Raw genomic sequence first — 19,404 nt, 5'->3', positions numbered from 1 at the left:
TAGGGATTTATAGATAAGGAAACTCAGGTGGATCATAAATGCTGGCAAGGACTGGTTGGGCCTAGTGGCCTATTCCTGTATACTTTATGCAATTAATTAATATGTAATACTGATTCTTGGGATGAGAAGATTATCGTGAGGAGCAGTGGAATACACTAGACCTATAATGCTGTAGAATTAAGAATGAAAGGTGATCTCATTGATACATAATTTTTTAAAGCAACTTTATGAGGCCAATATTGGAAGCATGTTTCCATTGGCCAGAGAGTCTAGACCTAGGGTTCACAGTCTCAAAATAAGGAATTGGCCATTAAGGAGTGAGATGAGGAGAAATTTCGCTCAAGAGGGTTGAGAGTCTTTGGAATTCTCTACCCCAGAGAGTTGTGGATGTTCAGTCATTGGGTAGATCAAGTCAGAGACTTTTGCATACAAATGGAATTAAGGGTAGGGGAATGGTGCAGGAAAATGCACTACTAAGCACACCCTGATGCTCTGGAGGAAGTTACCAGTTGGTTTTGAGAGAAAAATACCAGTCAACATCAGCTTAAAACGCACAATATTTAAAATGGCAGTGTGTGGAGCAGATTAAATCAAGTAGCAGCACAAATTCTTTAATCTTAAACAATGCATTGCAAACAATATTGTTAGCAGCTCTTTAATTAGCACCAATAATCATTAGGGGCAGGGTGATTCACCAGTATCCAGACTCCAGATGGTTGGTCAGTGTACAATATATGAGGTACTGCTTAGCCAAAGTGTAAAATGCATTGCAGGCCAACGATGACAATTGGAGAAACAGCTGAAGGAAACAGAGCACCAGAATTAGTGAGAGGAATGCAATAATCTACTGTCTAAGGAAGCAAAGAATTTTCACATGTTGGTCTGCCATTGCATGGTGCTCATTAACTTGAGAATAAACAGTTTTTTTTTAGAAAAACAAATATGATACAGACACAGACTGATCTACCACTCATCCTCAACAGCTGACCAGTGTGTTTCTCATTCCAGACAGGCCTCAATTAACTGTTAGCTTCTAATAACCACCAGGAGGAAACCATTCTACTTTGGAAAATAACAGAGGTGCCTTTTTATTACATAAAGGGAAATGCTAAACTTATATTTGAAAGCAATTTTAAAAATTTATTTAAACCCACCGAGTGCTTCATTTTCTTTGCAAATTTTAAAACACAGTTAATTCTATCTAGAAAAACTGTATTTCTCTTTGCAAACAAGGGCAGCCTTAAGAAATGTATTTTATTGGGCTTTCTCAAAATAAATAGATTTTATTTTATTCATTCATGGGATGTGGGCGTCACAGGTTAGGACAGCATTTATTGCCCATTCCCAATTGCCCTCAAAAAGGTGGTGGTGTGTTGCCTTCTTGAACCGCTGCAGTCCACGTGTTGTTAGAACACCCACGGTGCTGTGATAAGGGGAACATGACGAATAGCATTGCTTCACCAAAGAAAAATTTCAGAGTTTATTTTTATCCCAATGTATCCCAAAAAATATTTTACCCTCCATTTTTCTACCTTTCCCACACAACATACAAGTGACCTGCTCCTATACATTCACTATTGCTGCTTCAAGCCAGTCACTAGGAGTGGTGAGAAATATAGCCAGAGAGCAACTCCTTCCTCCAAGTTTATCACCTCTCTTTCTCCCACCACCCCCAAGCGGCTCAATAGGAGGAATCCTGGCTTCTACCTGAAACTTTTGGATATTGCATTACCATTAGGTGTACCATTTGTACCTCCTTTAGCCAGTATCATCACCATCAACACCCCCTTGACCTTTTGTTTATGACATCTTTTGCAATCTCTCCTTTGCCTCCACCTATCACTGGCCTTCTATCCAGCTTCACCTGTCCCATCGCCCCTTACACAGTATATATTTCACCACATTTTTACTTCTCTTCAGTTCTGAAGAAGTCATACAGACTCGAAACGTTAACTCTGTCTTTCTCTCCACAGATGCTGTCAGACTTGCTGAGTTTTTCCAGCAATTTTTGTTTTTGTTTGTGATAGATATTGGGAACTTAAGTGAAGAATTGAATGTGTACAGCAGGAGCACAACTTAGTTATTAATAACAATAAAGTTCATACATTTCTAGCTTACTCAAAACTTTTTAAAAAAAAAAAGCGCTTTCAAGCTGACACCAAGTTTCAAAAGCATTCTGGGATATATTTTACACACCCTATCTTTTAGAATTTATTTAGTACTTTACTTATTGCTTCAATCAATGTTTGGGTGTCAGGCTGCAAAAGCAAGCAGTTTCAAGTTAAATGGTCTTCTGTACCCTCAGACTTTGACTCTTACCTTGGCTTTGTCCGACCACCCGAATGACTGGATGGTTACATCTAAGCGCTTGATCAACATTCTTCTGCGGCACTCATACTCATTAGTAAGAGCAACATTTATTGCCATTAGCTTATCCTGAGCAGAAAGATACAAATACAGGTTACTATCCAGGTTAAATCATGCTGCATGTTACACAAGTCCAATATAGTCCAAGCAATATTTAAAAATAATTTCTGCTTAAACAATTGGCTTTAAAAAAAAGACGCAGGTTGTGTTGTTCCAGTCTTTGCTGACAGAATCAAAGTGGGAAATATTGTTAAGGCATCAATTTAAACCAATTACTCGCTTTTATTTCACCAAGGGTCAATGATAAAAATTAATAAGTGTAGAATCTCATTCTCCAAGAAATTTATTTGCAATTTTTCTTTTAAAGTTTGCACTTTTCTATTTAACTTTCTCCCTTAATCCCACGTATATGTCCAAATCTTTGTTTTGTTTTCTGTGCATGTATTTAAATAGAATTTATATTTCCTGTTTTCTTTTTAAGTCCTGCTTTGCCATCTTTGAGGATACTTCAATCCAATTGGTTGACCAGCCTCCTTGCTGACTATCTTGTTGACAGGTGCCACAGATCTCCTGCAGAGGCAGCAATTTCAAACTATTGACGTTAAAAAAAAAGGTTTGCGCTCAACAGTCCACATACTTTTTTTAAGCTGAATGATTATAGTTCACTCACTGCTGACTACAAAATTTGGGCGAATACTCTTTTCTTGACTGCTTCCAGAGCTTGAATCTCTCATTTCTTGGTGTTCTAAACCAGACACAGCACTAACTATGGGTCTGAGTAGAGGATTAGACAGTTTAATCATTAACTCCTGACTATTTTAGCTACGTAGTTCAATAAACTATTCTGCACATTGATTACTGTTTTGCTATAGATGGGCATAGTTAGTTTTTGAATCTGATAAATTTTCTTTCAACTCGAGTATTGCTGAAAAAAAAAAGAGACATGTCTAAGCTTTTCGTCTTGCACTCATCAGGACACTCGCATGAATACCAACATGGGGGGGAGAGAGGAGGAGGAGAAACAACAACAATTTATACTGTATGACGAGTGTGCTGATTGGCTGGCAAGCGGCGTTGCCAATCAATCCGCAATCTTTAAAATGTTCTGAGAATATTTCTCTCATGCCAGGTGTTTCCAACCAATCAGCAAGAGTCTCTAGCCTGGCAAAAGCAGTTCTCCTATCACTCAGATAAACAAAGTAATTCTTCTCTCACCAGGTGTCCCTACTGGACATTTAGCTGTTGACCTGTGTTTTTTTTTAAAGAAGAAAATGGCCATGTTCACAGTCCAGAATTAAACTGGCAAACTTTTAAAAACTCATGAGAGAAGAGTGTCCAGAATTCAATGTCCTTCCAATTTTCAGAAAAGCGGATTCCTCGTCACTTTTCATTGAGTTTCCACAGCCAGATTGTTTATACAAATTGGAAATTGTCCTAGCCCCAGACCAAGCCACTCCACTAAGTATTTCCACCAAACGCATTTACTCCTCTAGCAAGAACTCATATTTTTTGCTCCCCTTAAGCCCGTTTCTTACCAATTTCACAAAGCTTTTCGGAGCTTAACTGCGTTGTTTTTCCTTTTAATAAAGACCCCTTTAGACATTTTGAATGACACACTGAACATGTGCATTTACTTCAGTGTGCACGCTCTTAGTAATGATCTGGAGCAATGTGATCTGAATGTAGGTTTGGATGATTTACATAGTTCTGGAAATGGCTGTAACAAAAAGGATAAAATGCAATGGACACATTAACATCTGAACTAGAAGATCAGGGAATGAAATTTGGATGTGGTGGGTACAATAAATGGCCCAGGTCATTAAGTAGTGAGACAAGTAGAGAAAAGAGAATGCAATAACTCATACTAGCTGATACATAAATACTGGTTAGATCAATTTACAACTCAAAACTGCCACAATTAAGCATGGCTTTGTGATCTCACTTAAAGATGCCATAATGGATATTTGGCGCATTAAATAAACACAACTGCTGCAATAGAGTTACTGTATGGGGTGTTATAGATAAAGCACCATCATCAGCACATTTCTTTTTCCTATCATTTAGCTTTAAATGCATTTGTTAAACAATCAATCCATGCTATATTATACAACTGGAACGAAGGCAAAAATAGGAAAGCAAGAGAAGAGCAGCTTCTTGGAAAAGCTATTAATGCCACGACGAGAAAAGATTTTTTCATCTCTTGTACACTACAGGGCTGAGTAGCTACTTAAGACCAAAAAAGGTGAACTGACAGGGTTTTTATCAAAACCTTCATAAGTTTCATTTTTCAGAAAGGCAGCAAATACAAATTGTTTTAGCAGGAGTGCACTGAAGAGAAAATTGATGTCAGATGCTGCAATCCAAAAATCAAATCCAGAATGTAAAAAAAAAATGCAGCTTCCTCGTTTCAACACGTTCTTTTACATTCTCTTGGATTACAATGTTATTTTCCCAACATAAGCATAATTCTTGTGATGTCAATCAATTTGAAATATTGTTTCATGAAGTCAAGATCATATGATTAACACAAATGGATGTCACGTGGTGTTCTTGATTGAGATAAAGGTTACGTATGCAGTCTTATAATGTCAGTAGAGTTACAGCATGTAATGACATATAACATAGTTGATCTGGGTGGCAGTGCTAAAGGACAAATTGTACATTGTCCTATAATTGTACTGTCCCCCTCACCCCTCCTCAATGTGCAGTTCTCTTTGTTAGAAGTTTTTGTCCATCTCTTTCTTATGGTGGCACATTTATCTCACCAGCATCTGCACTACTCCATCCAACTCCTGTTCTCAGTTTTTTCTGCCTCGCTTTCCACCTTTAATCACTCTCTTTTCTTCAGGGTTTCCATCTGGTTTTATCATAAGTTCAAGGGTACAACATCAACAACTTAGACTTATACAACCACCTTTAATGTAATTAAACATCTCAAGATGCTTCAGAGGAACATCTTGAAACAAAATATGACACCAAACCACATGAGATTAGGTCAGATAACCAAAAGCTTGGTCAAAGGAGTGTTTTAATGGAAGAAAGTGAGGTAGAGGGGCAGAGAGATGTAGGGAGGGAATTCTAGAGCTTAGGGATTAGGCAGCTGAAAGTACAGCCATCAAATGGTGAAACAAATGAAATCAGGGATGCTCAGGAGGCCAGAATTAGATTAGCACTGATACCTCAGGGGGTTATGGGGCTGGAGGAGATCAGAGAGAGGGAGGGGCAAGTGCATGGAGGGATTTGAAAACAAAGATGAGAATTTTAAAAATCAAGGTGTGGCTCAACCCGAAGCCAATGTCAGTCACCAAGCACGGGGACAATAGGTGGATGGGTAGTTGTCTGCAAAGAAATGGGTTCAAGGGCTGGTTTTGTTGAGTGGGATGATGATGGATGGAAGATCTAAGAGAGCGACACAACTTAATTGAGACAGCCATTAACAATACCGGCTAACATGGGGGCCAGGAAGGGTAGTTGGTTTAGCGGGAATAGGATTGAGGGAAGATGAGGTGGGTCTCATGGACAAAATAAGCTCAGTGGAGGGGCGGGGGGGGGGAGGCATGAACAGAAACAGAAAGAAAATAGAGAAAGATGCACATTTAGGGTTAGGGCAGAGGGGAACTTTAGGGAAGGTTTGGTCTGGGTAAGCTAGTGGAAGGGATGGAGGGACATGGTAGAGACAGCTGATCGGATAGTATCCATCTTAGTAACAAAGAAATCCATGAGCACGTCACATTTTTTGTTGGGGGGACACAGGAAAGGGGCTTAAGACCGTTTAGCAGTAAAGAAGCCAGGAGTTATCATTGCAAAATCATCCTGATACCAGGTGAGCTATCTTCAGCAAATAAAAGCAGGACCTGATAGTGCTTTATGTGGTCCAGCCAGATCTGGCAAATGGCTAAACCAACTGCCCACTATATCCTTCCAAGTCTGCGTCCCCTGGACTTAAGGGAGTGGAGATGAGGGCCATACCAGGGGGAAGGGCCAGGAGGAAAAAGCCAGTTTGAGTGTGAATGGACAATAGGATCTTGAGGAAGATGGAAGAATGGGAGATTGAGTGTATGGTGAACACAGTGAAATTATAGCGTAGTATAGGGAGACTGGGCTGCAGGATTAGTGCAGCTTCCAGTTGGGATGTAGGGGTTAATAGGGTTCTGAAGGTGGATGAAAGCTGGGGCCTAAACAGAAAAGGAGGCAACAAGTACTGAGGACAGAAGAGGACTAAAGCACTGACAGAGTCTAAGATGTACAAGGGGGAGAAATGAAGCAGGAACCAGTGGAGTGGAGAACTGTAAGCACTCCGAGGAGAGGAGTGGAATGTGGAGTTAGAAGCGATTCTGCATATCCTGAGAATAAGCAACACTGGGCAGGCGAGAAACAGAAATGAGAGTTGACAGGCGCCACAAAGAATCACATTTGAAGAAGCCAAGATGTTCCTTATATGGCTAATATGAATCCAAATCGGTTCATGTGTGGTCATCCATTCTGTCACAAAAAAAAAATCCTTAGCTGCCGAGTAAAACATGTTTTGAAGGCTTTCTTTCTTGATGGCTTTTTTGGCAGAGCCATGCGGAAAAATAGCCTATCAGATTCTTATGCTGTTCTAGCTACAGATATTGGCATTGTTAAGTCCGCAAAATAGTTTCTACCTTGACTCCTGTTTGTCTCCTTCTCTCCCTCGTGTTCTCAAACTATATGTAGTCAATAGAAGTGTACACATTTGAAAACTATAAATCATGGGTCAGATGTGTTCATCCACAAACCCGACTGACCTCAGCACGTTTGAACATTATTCAATCAACCATTAAGTGTTTCATCATGTCCAGCAACACGCTTCTCTGGATTACCACTCAATCTGGGTTCAAGGAAGACAGATCAGCTGCTCACAAGCTGTTTGACACAGGGTTGTGCACATGAGCATAAATCGTGTCATATATCCACAGTTCACAAGATCTGGAGTTGTATATGAAAATGCAGAGTTTAGAGATTATTAACAACTCTTGATATAGTCATTCTTTCATAGAAAGATCTGTTGGTCATCTATTAGCTCTTTGGTATAGCAATGAATTCACTTTGCAAACCACTCATCATGAATGACTTTGGGCCATGACCTCAGCAATCTAAACAAACTTTTTATTGATATCTGTATACTCAATAAATCCACAAAGCTTATCCGTAATACTGTAGCTGTTTCTGAGTTATCAACGTTGGTATGGGCAACAGGTCCAGATCAGGAAACTGACATGTAATATTGAAGTTCGGTTCAGAAAACAACAGCCTAGATTCCACCACCATTAAAAATAAACTACAGGCTAAATTCTAACTACAGCAACTAAAGTCACCAAAAAAACTGAAACAATCTCAAACTCCTTTCCTTAGCAGCACGTTTATTCAACTTGCTATAATCAACTATACAATCCTACCCTCCATCTTGATGTCTGTATTTGCTTTTTCCCCAAATGTATGTTCACACACTTGTTAGACAGGGGAGAGAGGCAAACTGAATCCCTTCATTTTTCCTCGCCATCAGTCTGTAAGCAGAGGTACTTTAATTACTGAAATTGGCCATTGGATGCTTCCCCAAAACCTTCTGTTTGCGAAGTCAATTTCAAAGTGACGTGCAGCAAACTCTTCTTAGGGTTACATCAGAAGTATTGTGTATTCACACATTCAAACCTGGGGGTGGTCATCGCAACCACACACACACACACAACACACACACACCACACACACACACCACACACACACACCACACACACACAACACACACACACAACACACACACACAACACACACACACAACACACACACACAACACACACACACAACACACACACACAACACACACACACAACACACACACACAACACACACACACACACACACACACACACACACACACACACACACACACACAAAGGAGATAGGAAAGAAAAGAGTTTTACATCTAGGGATATCTTCGAACAAAAAAAAAGATATGAATATTAATTCACGTGACTGTCAGGGTCCAGTGAGGGTCCCTTCACGTAGGAGATAAAATTTAGGCGGGTTCAGCTAGCTGAAAGCAGGAGTTGCCGAATTCTTTTAAAGTTGGCGATGCACAGCAAGATGTGGTTGGTATCCAGAGACTGGTCCATTCTACAGGCAATGGCAGGAATCTTCCGGAGAACAAGGCTTCAAGGAAGTTTAGGCTTGAGGTAGGCTTTGTTGTCAGCCTGGAGTCCATCTTTGGTGTTGACAGGCTTGATGTTTAACAGCAGAGACTGCCTTGGGAGTCTAGGAATGTAACATTAAAATTTTCCAAAGGCCAGAGCAGCTTAGGTCATGTGGTGTTCTGCTGAAGGGTCATGAGGACTCGAAACGTCAACTCTTCTACTCCGCCGATGTTGCCAGACCTGCTGAGTTTTTCCAGGTAATTCTGTTTTTGTTTTGGATTTCCAGCATCCGCAGTTTTTTGTTTTTAGGTCATGTGGTGTTGCCCATTGGGGAGTTAGTTTCAGGTTCATATTCAAAGTTTCTGGTCAAAATTCATTGGTCACCTTAGGAGATAGATGATGGCTATTAGCAACTCTGCAGGCATAATGAGTTTCAATGGCTCTCTCTTTCCTTTAAGTCCAAGCCGAGGAGGCAAACCTTCTGCTGTTCCCTTGTTTCATTGATAGTAATGGGCCAACTTGCAAAGCGTGTTTTTGGTCCAGCAAAAGTCCGTTTTTAAAATAAGCAGGAAGTAAGGTTTGATTTACACAGTTTATGATCTCTTTCTTATGTCCTTTGGACATGGCACACTCAAGAATTCCAGGCATCTTCAGCCAATAATTACAGGTACTTGTTTATAGTGAAGTCAAATTCTGTCTTTAATTACTTGAGGCTTTGAATTTTTATCCAATTAATTTCAGACACCAAGCTATTCTTGAAAACAAGGATTTGTTCACTCCCCTTGCTTGTATATTTTCTATAGAAAATCCCAAAGAAATACTGTTTGTTGTTCAGTTACTATACACCCGAGGTATCAGATAAATTCAGTTGTTGAAATAGGGCTTGGTAATTTTACAAACTTTTGGGGAAACTATTCTGCTTCTTTTTCCATGAAATCTAAAAGCATTGTTGCCAAGGCCAACATTTTGGTTTCATCATCCAGTAGTTATCATAATTCTTTAATTAAAAACTCTGCCCTCTAAACAACCATAGCATTAATACTTTCAAAGTCATTTAATTCATATATATTTCAAATTAACATCTAAAAATAATATTTTTAAAAATCTAATTTTTAATAATGGATTTTATTGCAATTCTATTTTGTCCCCAATTTTCTCCACTGAAGGTGCTACTTCACACAGCGGTGTGGTTCCCTGGGTAGCAGTGGCAGTGTACTCCTACAACATAAGCAAGATGTTAATCTGGGTATGCAATTCTAGACAGTTTTGGAAGAGTATTTATCTATCACATCCACCACCACCACCAAATAAGATTGTGCCCTCCAAAAATATTAATATTGGTCACCCATCAGGTTAAGATCCCAGGTTGCCGAATTTAACCGCAGCACACTTACGCTGTTCCAGTTGAGAACAAACACGGAAGATTTCTGTATGATTCAGTATTGCATCGATGCGCTTGTTGAATATTGGCATCATTTATAAAAAGATTGAAACCTAGGATGCTTTCGTTATTAACTAACAGATAGCCTTGGACAGGCTGAGTATTCTTTATCTGAAACTCTCGCAGCTGATTGCATTTCAGATAATTTCAGTTTTCGGATACCACATATAAACTCACATTACAATAGCCTAATCTAGCTATAGCCTAAAGTAAACAAACTGGCTAGAAAACTAAGATGTATCAATAAATAAATACAGGGTACATGTAATAAATTTCTTTACGAGATGTCCACCACAAAAATCGCAAGGTAAACAGTGTAAATAAACAACTAGACTTCTTGCACCGAAGGTCGATGAGGTGTAAAAAAAAGTGCAGTTTTTGGATGTGTTGTGTTTTCAGATTTACAGATAAAAGATACTCAATCTGTAACATTACAGATAAAGTGAAAGGCGTGATAAGAAATGTACAGCTTCCATGTGCTTTTTTATAATTGAACATAAAAATGAAATGTGGAATTTTGAAAATGATGGAATGCACAAATATCTAAAACAGCCTGCACACCAACACAAAGTAAATGCAGAGCAATACAAAGGGCTCAGTATAAAATATGGCCTATTTAAAGTTTATGTAACAGTACTTCCAGGCAATTTGTTGTAATTGAAGCTTTTTTGAACACGACAAATGAGATGCTTTATAAATGCAGATTCTTTCATTCTGAAGATCTTATGCAACAGATTCATGCACAATTATCTACAAGATGCAACAGCAGAGACTGGGTATCTGAATGTACTGAAATGCCACTTTTGTCAGTTTTGTTCAGTGGTAACATTCTCATCTCCAAGCCAAAAATTTGTAGGTTCAGTTCCTACTCCATGCAAATCTAGGCAAACACTTCAGTGCACTCCTAAGAGTGACATACTTTTGGAAGTGTGTCTTTGGAGAAGTTAACCAAGACACATCTTCCATGTCAGGTGAGTGTTTAAAAAAAATCACAGCATTTCTCCCCCCAACATTTTTTCCCTTGTGTCTAACCAACATTCATCCCTCAACCACTACCATCAAGAGCAGATTAATTGGTCATTATATTAATCTTGTTTGTGGCACTTCACCGTGCACAAGTTTGCAGTCGTGTTTGCCTGCATAGCTATACTTCAAAAATAATTCACTGGCTGTAAAGTGGTTAAGAATGTCCGGAGAACACAAAAAGCACTTTAATAGACGCAGCTTCTTTTTCCTTTAAAGTTCAGAAACTTTGAGCTCAACTGCAAATAGTGAAAGACACTTCTCATATATACACCAACCAATCTAGTGTCACACAGGTACCATACACTACAAGCCTCAGCTGTTCCTCACATTAAACTAAACTGTTACTCTTTCAGAGTTTAACATCAAACCTAACAATATAATCGCCTTAACCTAAAATTATATTTGAGGGGTTAACACCCACCATGACTAAACTCCATACTCTGCCACCCCTTTATACTGGTCCCCCAGCGTTGAATAAAAAAGGTATCATGTTAAGCTCAAATGTCAGGCTGGCTCATCGGTAACTTGAAGGTCAAACCTTCAGCAGATAACTTCGGCTGGCACTTGCCATGCTTGTGATGTATTTGGATATTAAAAATCCCATTGCCTTATGCAAAGAGGACAGTCTATTCTGCCAGTGTTTTGATCAATATTCCTCCCTGAAGCAACACCACCAAATACCACATTAAAGGTAATTTATCACATCGCTGATTGAGAGATACTGCCATGTACGAAAGAGCAGTGTTTACCCACATAACAGTGACTGTAATTCAAAGTAGGTGATTCTATGTGAAGTGTTTTCTTCTTTCTTAAAGTAATCTCTTACCCAATGCTCAGGAGTTAGTGTTAGCTTCAGCAATGGTTCTCCCACATGGCTTTTGGGAATTTTGGAAGTAACATTTTTCACCTGGAAGAATAAGGTACATTTAGAAATGGCTCCAACAGAGCAAATGCATAATCAGGATTTGAGAATGACAAACTGTAGCACCAACCTTTTCCTCCATAATCTTAAATAAATGTGCATCAGCAACACCAGATACAGGACAGGGCAAACCCAATGTGGCACAAACAGTTTTAATTTCCTGCCGAACTTCTTCATTGTTTTCACCTTTCGACACTGGAGGAGATTTAGAGTGCAGGATCCTAGCAGTTTGAAGCTCAGATGACAGGTATACTGGAAACAAACAGATACAAAGAGACTTTGTGTATTTGTATATTTTGAACATATCTAAAGTTAACACATTTAAAAATGTTTTGGTAAATACAAACTAAGCTAATTTACTTTATCCACTCATTTAAAGTAACAAATGACCTTGTTGGATGATTTTCAATGAGGCAGGCAGGTTAAGTTCGCTACAGGAGGCTAAACAAGCTCTAAATAAAGTTTATCGCCCGCTGAGAAAGAAAGTAAAGTTCTGTTCAGCATCACAATTACCTTTCCAACATACTATGCAAAAGTTAACATTTGGCACAGAACACTGCAAACACAAAAAAAATCCAGTTCTATGCTAAAATAATTTTTAAAAATCAATTCAATATAATCCCTATTTATAACTAATTGTTTTTAAACTCAGAAGGTCAAGCATTTATGTAGCCCCTTCCCAGCTTCAGAATATCTCAAAGGAACATAAGAAAACAGCAAGTTTTTGGCTCTTTGAATCTGTTATGCCAATCAATGAGATCTGATCTGCATCTCAACTTCATCTACCTTCCCTGGTTCTGTAACCATCGCCGAACAAAAAAAAAGTCAATTTCAAATTGAGAAGAGGAATATGGCAGCACTTTTGAAAAAGCAGAGGGAACAACAAAAAAAGGGGATGCCATTTAGAACGTCAGCTAACACAGGGTCCAGGAAGAAAAGTTGGGCAGTTTAGCAGTAATGGAGTCAACGGAAAGTGGGAGTGGACCTTATTGACAAGATGAGCTTGAAGAGGATGAGAGGACACAAACTAGAGAAAAACACAGGTTCACAGGTATGGGGGCGCTGGGTAACAGCAAAGGGAGCTACCCGCATGGTCTGAATCTTAGTGACAATAAGCTCCTTGCACTGTTGGTGGAGGTGAAGGCGGCTTTTGGCGGGGGGGGGGGAGAGGTGGCAGTTAAGTGGATTAGCAGGCATAGAGCAACAAAGCTATAGCCAGAGCTACCTTTGCTCCTCAGGTTGACCCTAGAGTAGTTGGTATATAGACCCGCATATAGTCTAAGGGTCTCAAGTTTGATTTCATTTTTTGATTAGTTAGCTGACCACAGATCATCTCTCTGCTCGACTGAGAAAGGCAGGTGGTGAGGAAAAAGACAAAAGCAAAAAAAAAAAGTGTTTCTAATCCTGATTGCTATCCAGTGACTCTTACTGAAGAGCTTGATTTGGAAGGCGAGAAGGGCACGATCAATCCTGGATGTGCTGCCTCCAATCTGTCAAACAACCTGCTGACATTCCCTATTCTGAGGCAGATTTGATGGGCCAGCTGGTGCTATTGATTTTCTGTGTTCATATTTAGGTAAACAGTTAAGAATAGCAACTTTGAAAAGGCAGTCTGCAGCTGCTAATGCCAAAGATCCTTCAAAGCTCCAGTCAAAAACACCACTGAATTTATGTAACAAGGTATTTTGGGGACACCTTGTGGTGAATGATGGTGAGTCAACGTAGTCTCAAAACACTCGAGATGAAACAGCCATCGTGCCAAACAGTAATATTACTCGTAGATCCATTCTTCTGTGTCATAAGTTTTCTGCTTACATTTTTCTACATCTTTGCAATATGTTAAGCGCAATCCTATTGATTTAAGAATAATAAAAGATTCCAGTAGCAATTCCTGCAACAAATGCATGGAAAATATCAACAATAAGAATTCCACCATGCTAGCAGATAATTTAACTTACGCAGAAGTTTTAAGCAGTCTTCCTTCTTTTTTAGTCTCTCTTTAAAATCTCCTGTGAGAAGCGTTGAATAGGGGCAAGACATCTCTTTTAAGAAGCCATTAATCTCCAGCAGAAAGCTTTCTACATCATCGGCACCTTAAGTAACAAGAGCCAGTAGAATTAGAAAGTTACTAAAATAGAGAAAACTGTGATGCATTTATTTCCTTCAATACTCGTTGCCAAGAAGCTGAACCTATCCAAGAAAACAGTGTCTTCTAGGTCACATATCCCTCTCACCCATGCTAAAGAACCAGGCTATCAAAGTAACATATCACATGAGTGAGCAAAACTCACTTAGAAATGGCAGCTGTACAAAAGACAATCACCTCTGATTCCAATATATGCCACTAAATCTGGCTACTATCTATCAGATCGCACTTCACTAACTGATCCAATCCAATTGCCAGGACTGAAAACCTGTGAGATACACATGTGAAGTGTGGTCATGAATGCCAGAAAAAGGATGGAAGATAAAGTGGATTTGAAATAATTTCACACGATTTAATGAGAGCAAATTTATGACAGCCTTTTAAAACAAAGGGTCAGCAATGATCTTATTAAACGACAGAGCAGGTTCGAGGACCCGTATATGCTGTACGCAAATTTATTAACAAAATTGGTAAATATACCAGGTGTATGAATATAATTGCAGAATATCAAAATTCACTGGTTGCATTCATAGAATTGCAAGGATATTAAACTGTATCAAATCAAATTGTAACAAATCAAACTGAAAACAAGAAATAAGTCTTAAAATCTGTTAACACAGCAAGTGCAGTAGGCCATTCAGCCCTTAGAGGCTGCTTTGCCATTCAAATAAATCATGGCAGATTTTATCTTAACTCTATCTACTGCCCTTAGTTCCGTAACTATCTCCTGACAAAAAACTATCAATCTCAATTCAGAAATTTTCAACTGGCTTAGCCTCAACAGCTTTCTGGGGGAAAAGTGTTTCAGATTCACTACTCTTCCTCACACTGGTTACAGTCCTGCCCACTCAATCAATCAATGTCCCTCTGCAACTTTCCATCTCCCTTCTACATAGCTTACTCTGGCCCTAACTTGGTGTCATCAGCAAACTTGGATATGCCATTTCCTATCAGTGTGGTTTAAAAATATGAAAACAGACCCCAGTACAGATCACTGTGGGATGCCACCTGCCAATTTAAGTACATACGCATCAGGCCGACTGTCTGTTGCCTGCCATATCAATAGATTGCCACACATTACACGTGTGCTCATTTCTGTTAACAACCTGTTATGTGGAACAAAAACAAAATTACCTGGAAAAACTCAGCACGTCTGGCAGCATCGGCGGAGAAGAAAAGAGTTGACGTTTCGAGTCCTCATGACCCTTCGACAGAACTAGGTGAATCCCCTAGTTCTGTCGAAGGGTCATGAGGACTCGAAACGTCAACTCTTTTCTTCTCCGCCGATGCTGCCAGACCTGCTGAGTTTTTCCAGGTAATTTTGTTTTTGTTTTGGATTTCTAGCATCCGCAGTTTTTTGTTTTAATCTTATGTGGAACCTGCCTTCTGAAAGTCAGTATAAACCACACCCATAGCACTCCCTTGTGGAAACCTTCAAGATTTGTCCATCTTTAGACCCATTTTCTCAATTACCATTTTTAAAAAACTTGGATACTATGTCTAGTAAGTACCTCTCCGTGACATTCCTCATATTTCTGGTACTTTATCCACATCCTCCATGTTTTTTTAAAAAAATTCATTCTTGGTTGTCGCTGACTGGGTCAGGATTTATTGCCCATCCCCAGTTGCCCTTGTTCAGGAGGGCATTTAAGAGGCAACCACATTGCTGCGGGTTTGGAGTCACATGTAGGCCAGACCAGGTAAGGACAGCAGATATCCTTCCTTAAAAGGACGTGAGTGAACCAGATGGGTTTTTACAACAATCAGTAATGGTTCCATCGCTGTCAGCAGGCTTCCATTTCCAGATTTTTTATTGAATTCAAATTCCATCTGCCATGGCGGGATTTGAACCCGGGTTCCCAGAGCATTACCCTGGATCTCTGGATTATTAGTCCGGCGACGATACCCCTACACCTCTCCTGATGTATCTAATTACATTTCTATTCTGTCCCCCCACTTCCATAAAAAAGAGATTCTACTGAAAGTATTAAATTGACAAGATGCTTTGCTTCCTATAGCAATTAATTTAAAATCACATTTAAGCTGCTTTCACCTAAGCAATGTTACTGGATGTAACAGCTGTAGAGGTAAATTGATCACCTTCCACCTGTATTTTAATATTGGACTAACCAAGCATCATTTCGAGAATAATTTTTTTACTCAGCATGTGATATAATTTGGCTAAAATATTAATTGAACTTCCCAATTAGAAATTACCAGGATAATTAAACAACTATGACACAGGTTCTTACCTATGCTTTCATAGCACGGCAGATGACAAGATGCAATTATGTTCTTATCAGCGGAAGCATAAGGAGGTAAACTTCAAGCTAAACATTTTAGAATTTTTTTCAGGGTCAAAGAACAAGCATATCTGGTGTCATGATCATTTTCTTTCTATGAGGAGTGGAACAAGAGCAAGCACAGTGTTTAACCAATAGAAATTCTGATAATACAGTACTTACTGGCAGTAGCATTTATACTTTCTTCCAAATTACATAACATTTTAATCTGTGATGATAACCACACACAAAGTTCAGTAAATTCTAAAGAGGATGGCCCAGCCTCAACTGCTTTCAAGAAAGCTTCTTCTTCTAACAATGGTCCACTGTACCTGCATCAAAAGAAAATGGAGGTCCTTTTAAATTATTAATAGAAGTTAGAACGTGAACATCAAAATGTGGGTCTAACTAGTCAAATAGAAAAATGTAATATTGCAGGAAAAATCACAGCTCTATGAAATACAGACTGATAAGTGGGAGACTAGTAAAACAAAATCTGATCTTTAAAATTCAGAAGACAAAAAAAAAATGGCCAATAGGCACTCGGGTAATGTTCACGATATCTGCAAAACCTACTGAGGTTATAAGGTCACGATTAATGAAAATGACAAGATAACAAAAGTGGAAAACGTCACAGAATTTTAAAAGGTTTTTCTAAATTTTCACTCGAGTTGATCACAGGTCCAAATTTAGAGCTCAGTCAACATCAAAAAATGAATGTATTTAAACACTCCTATGGTATGAGGACCAAAACTGAATGCTCTGTCCTTATGCAGTCATAAAATCCAAATCAAAGGAAAAGTGAATGGAAAAATGTTAACATAAAACACATCACTTAACTATAGGTATTTCAGCTTTTTATTCAAAAAAATCTAATCTCTAGAAAAAAATGATTTATTTTCCCAACTTGTATTTCAATGACCTTCGGTAGTAATTTGAAGTCACTTGCTGGATGAGTGAAGCTCCAACAACATTCAAGAAGGTCAACACCATCCAGGACAAAGCAGTCTGCTTGATCGGCATCCCATCTACCACCCTGGGCATTCATTCCCACCGCCACCAGTGCTCAGTGGCACTTTCCAAACCTGGGATCTCTACCACCTAGAAGGGCAACAGATGGCAACACCACCACCTGCAAGCCACACATCCTCCTTCACTGTAACTGGATCAAAACCCTGGGACACTCTTCCTAACAGCACATGGACTGCAATGGCTCACCATCACTTCTCAAGAGTAATTTGGGATGGGCATCAAACAGAGCTGGCCTTGCCGGCGACACTCACATCCCACGAAAAACTAATCCAATCCTCTGGATTACTAACCCAGTAATAACACTGTTACCATGCCCCATCACTCAATACACGGGATGGTAGAGGTAACTTGGACAGATGAGTGAGAAAGAGTTGGGTATGCTGACTGGGGGTAAGATCAGAGTTACAGAATTGTTACAGTGCAGGAGGAGACCGTTCATCCCATTGTGTTGGCACTAGCTCTCCGAATGTGCAATTTGCCGAGTGTCATTCTCCCTGCAACTTCTTTCCTTTTCAAATGACAGCATAATTCCCTTTTGAATACCTCCACTACACTCTTGGACAGTGCGTCCTAGACCTTAACCGCTGGCTGCGCGGAAAAAACTTTCTCCCTACGACGCTTCTGCTTCGATTGCCAGTTACTTTAAACCTGTGCCTTCTCGCTGTTGATCCTTTCAAAAAGTGGGGACATTTCCCGCTTGTCTAATCTATCCAGAAACAACCACCCCTCCACCCCCCCAACCCCAACCCTAAGCCTCATGATTTTGAACAACTCCATCAAATCTCATTCTTTTTTTCTGAAGAAGGAGGAGGCCTGGCTTGGGAGGCAGGGGGCCTGGACTGGGGTGGTGGTGGTGGTGGGGGGGGGGGGATCAGGGTCAGGCCTTGGCGAGGTCAGGCCCGGGGGTGGGGTAAGTGGGATCAGGCCTGGGGGTCAGGGTTCAGGCCTGGGGTTGTGGGGGGGGGGTCAGGGTTCAGGCCTGGGGTTGTGGGGTGGGGGGTCAGGGTTCAGGCCTGGGGTTGTGGGGGGGGGGGGGTCAGGGTTCAGGCCTGGGGTTGTGGGGGGGGGGGGGGGGTCAGGGTTCAGGCCTTGGCGATGTCAGGCCCGGGGGTGGGGTGAGTGGGATCAGGCCTGGGGGGCAGGGTTCAGGCCTGGGGTTGTGGGGGGGTGGGGTCAGGGTTCAGGCCTGGGGTTGTGGGGGGGGGGGGGGTCAGGGTTCAGGCCTTGGCGATGTCAGGCCCGGGGGTGGGGTGAGTGGGATCAGGCCTGGGGGGCAGGGTTCAGGCCTGGGGTTGGGGTCAGGGTTCAGGCCTGGGGTTGTGGGGGGGGGGGGGGGTCAGGGTTCAGGCCTGGGGTTGTGGGGGGGGGGGGGGGGGTCAGGGTTCAGGCCTGGGGTTGTGGGGGGGGGGGGGGGGGGGGTCAGGGTTCAGGCCTGGGGTTGGGGGGGGGGGGTCAGGGTTCAGGCCTGGGGTTGTGGGGGGGGGGGGGGGGTCAGGGTTCAGGCCTGGGGTTGTGGGGGGGGGGGGGGGGGTGGTGGTGTGGTGGTCAGGCCTGTGGGAGGGGGGCGGGTGTCAGTCTGCCCGCTGCAAACTCCTCTCTCTGCAGTCGGACTTTCGCCATCACTTCGCTCTGAGGAATCTCCACCCTGGACAGGACCTGAAAGCTCAGCCCAGCCCGGTCCGGGTTGCGGGGGGGGGGGGGGGGGGGGGGCTCCTTCCGATAGTTTCGCGGCTGCAGTAAGTTTAAAGCCACTCACCCCAGGGCTTCCAGCATGTCGAGGACATCCTCCTCCATGGCCATGGCCCAGAGCCCGGGACCCGGGGCCTGAAGCCCGGGACACAGGCTGAGGGGAGCGGGGGGGTGGGGGAGCGGGGGTGAGGGCCCACAACAAGCCCGAGGCCTCGGGGGCGGAGAGCGCGGGCACGGAGCAGCCGCTTCTCTCTCTGTCCGGCGGCCTCTCGGTGAATTGACCGAACCCGCTCCTTTCAAACCTTCTCCCGCTCCTTTTGTTCCAGAGAGAAGGGGAGGATCTCCCC

General features: G+C 41.4%; 1 protein-coding gene across 2 annotated transcripts in view; it reads right to left on the bottom strand.

Moving 5' to 3' along the window:
* fam98b (family with sequence similarity 98 member B) overlaps positions 1-19,404 on the bottom strand; it is a 32,452-nt gene extending 13,048 nt beyond the window's left edge. Inside the window, exons 1-6 of one of the 2 annotated variants that reach the window (XM_041213875.1) lie at positions 19,125-19,404; positions 16,520-16,668; positions 13,867-14,001; positions 11,979-12,160; positions 11,813-11,893; positions 2,320-2,436 (exon numbers count right to left, since the gene is read on the bottom strand). In XM_041213875.1, coding sequence (XP_041069809.1) covers positions 2,320-2,436; positions 11,813-11,893; positions 11,979-12,160; positions 13,867-14,001; positions 16,520-16,668; positions 19,125-19,168 — 708 coding nt within the window. In that variant the 5' untranslated portion in view covers positions 19,169-19,404. The remainder of the gene's footprint in view (positions 1-2,319; positions 2,437-11,812; positions 11,894-11,978; positions 12,161-13,866; positions 14,002-16,519; positions 16,669-19,124) is intronic. The other variant, XM_041213876.1, reaches the window with a different exon arrangement.

Source organism: Carcharodon carcharias, chromosome 20 (genome assembly GCF_017639515.1).
Source record: "Carcharodon carcharias isolate sCarCar2 chromosome 20, sCarCar2.pri, whole genome shotgun sequence".
Lineage (NCBI taxonomy): Eukaryota > Metazoa > Chordata > Chondrichthyes > Lamniformes > Lamnidae > Carcharodon > Carcharodon carcharias.
Note: the sequence above shows the minus strand (reverse complement) of the source record. Positions and strands in the feature narration are given on the sequence as shown.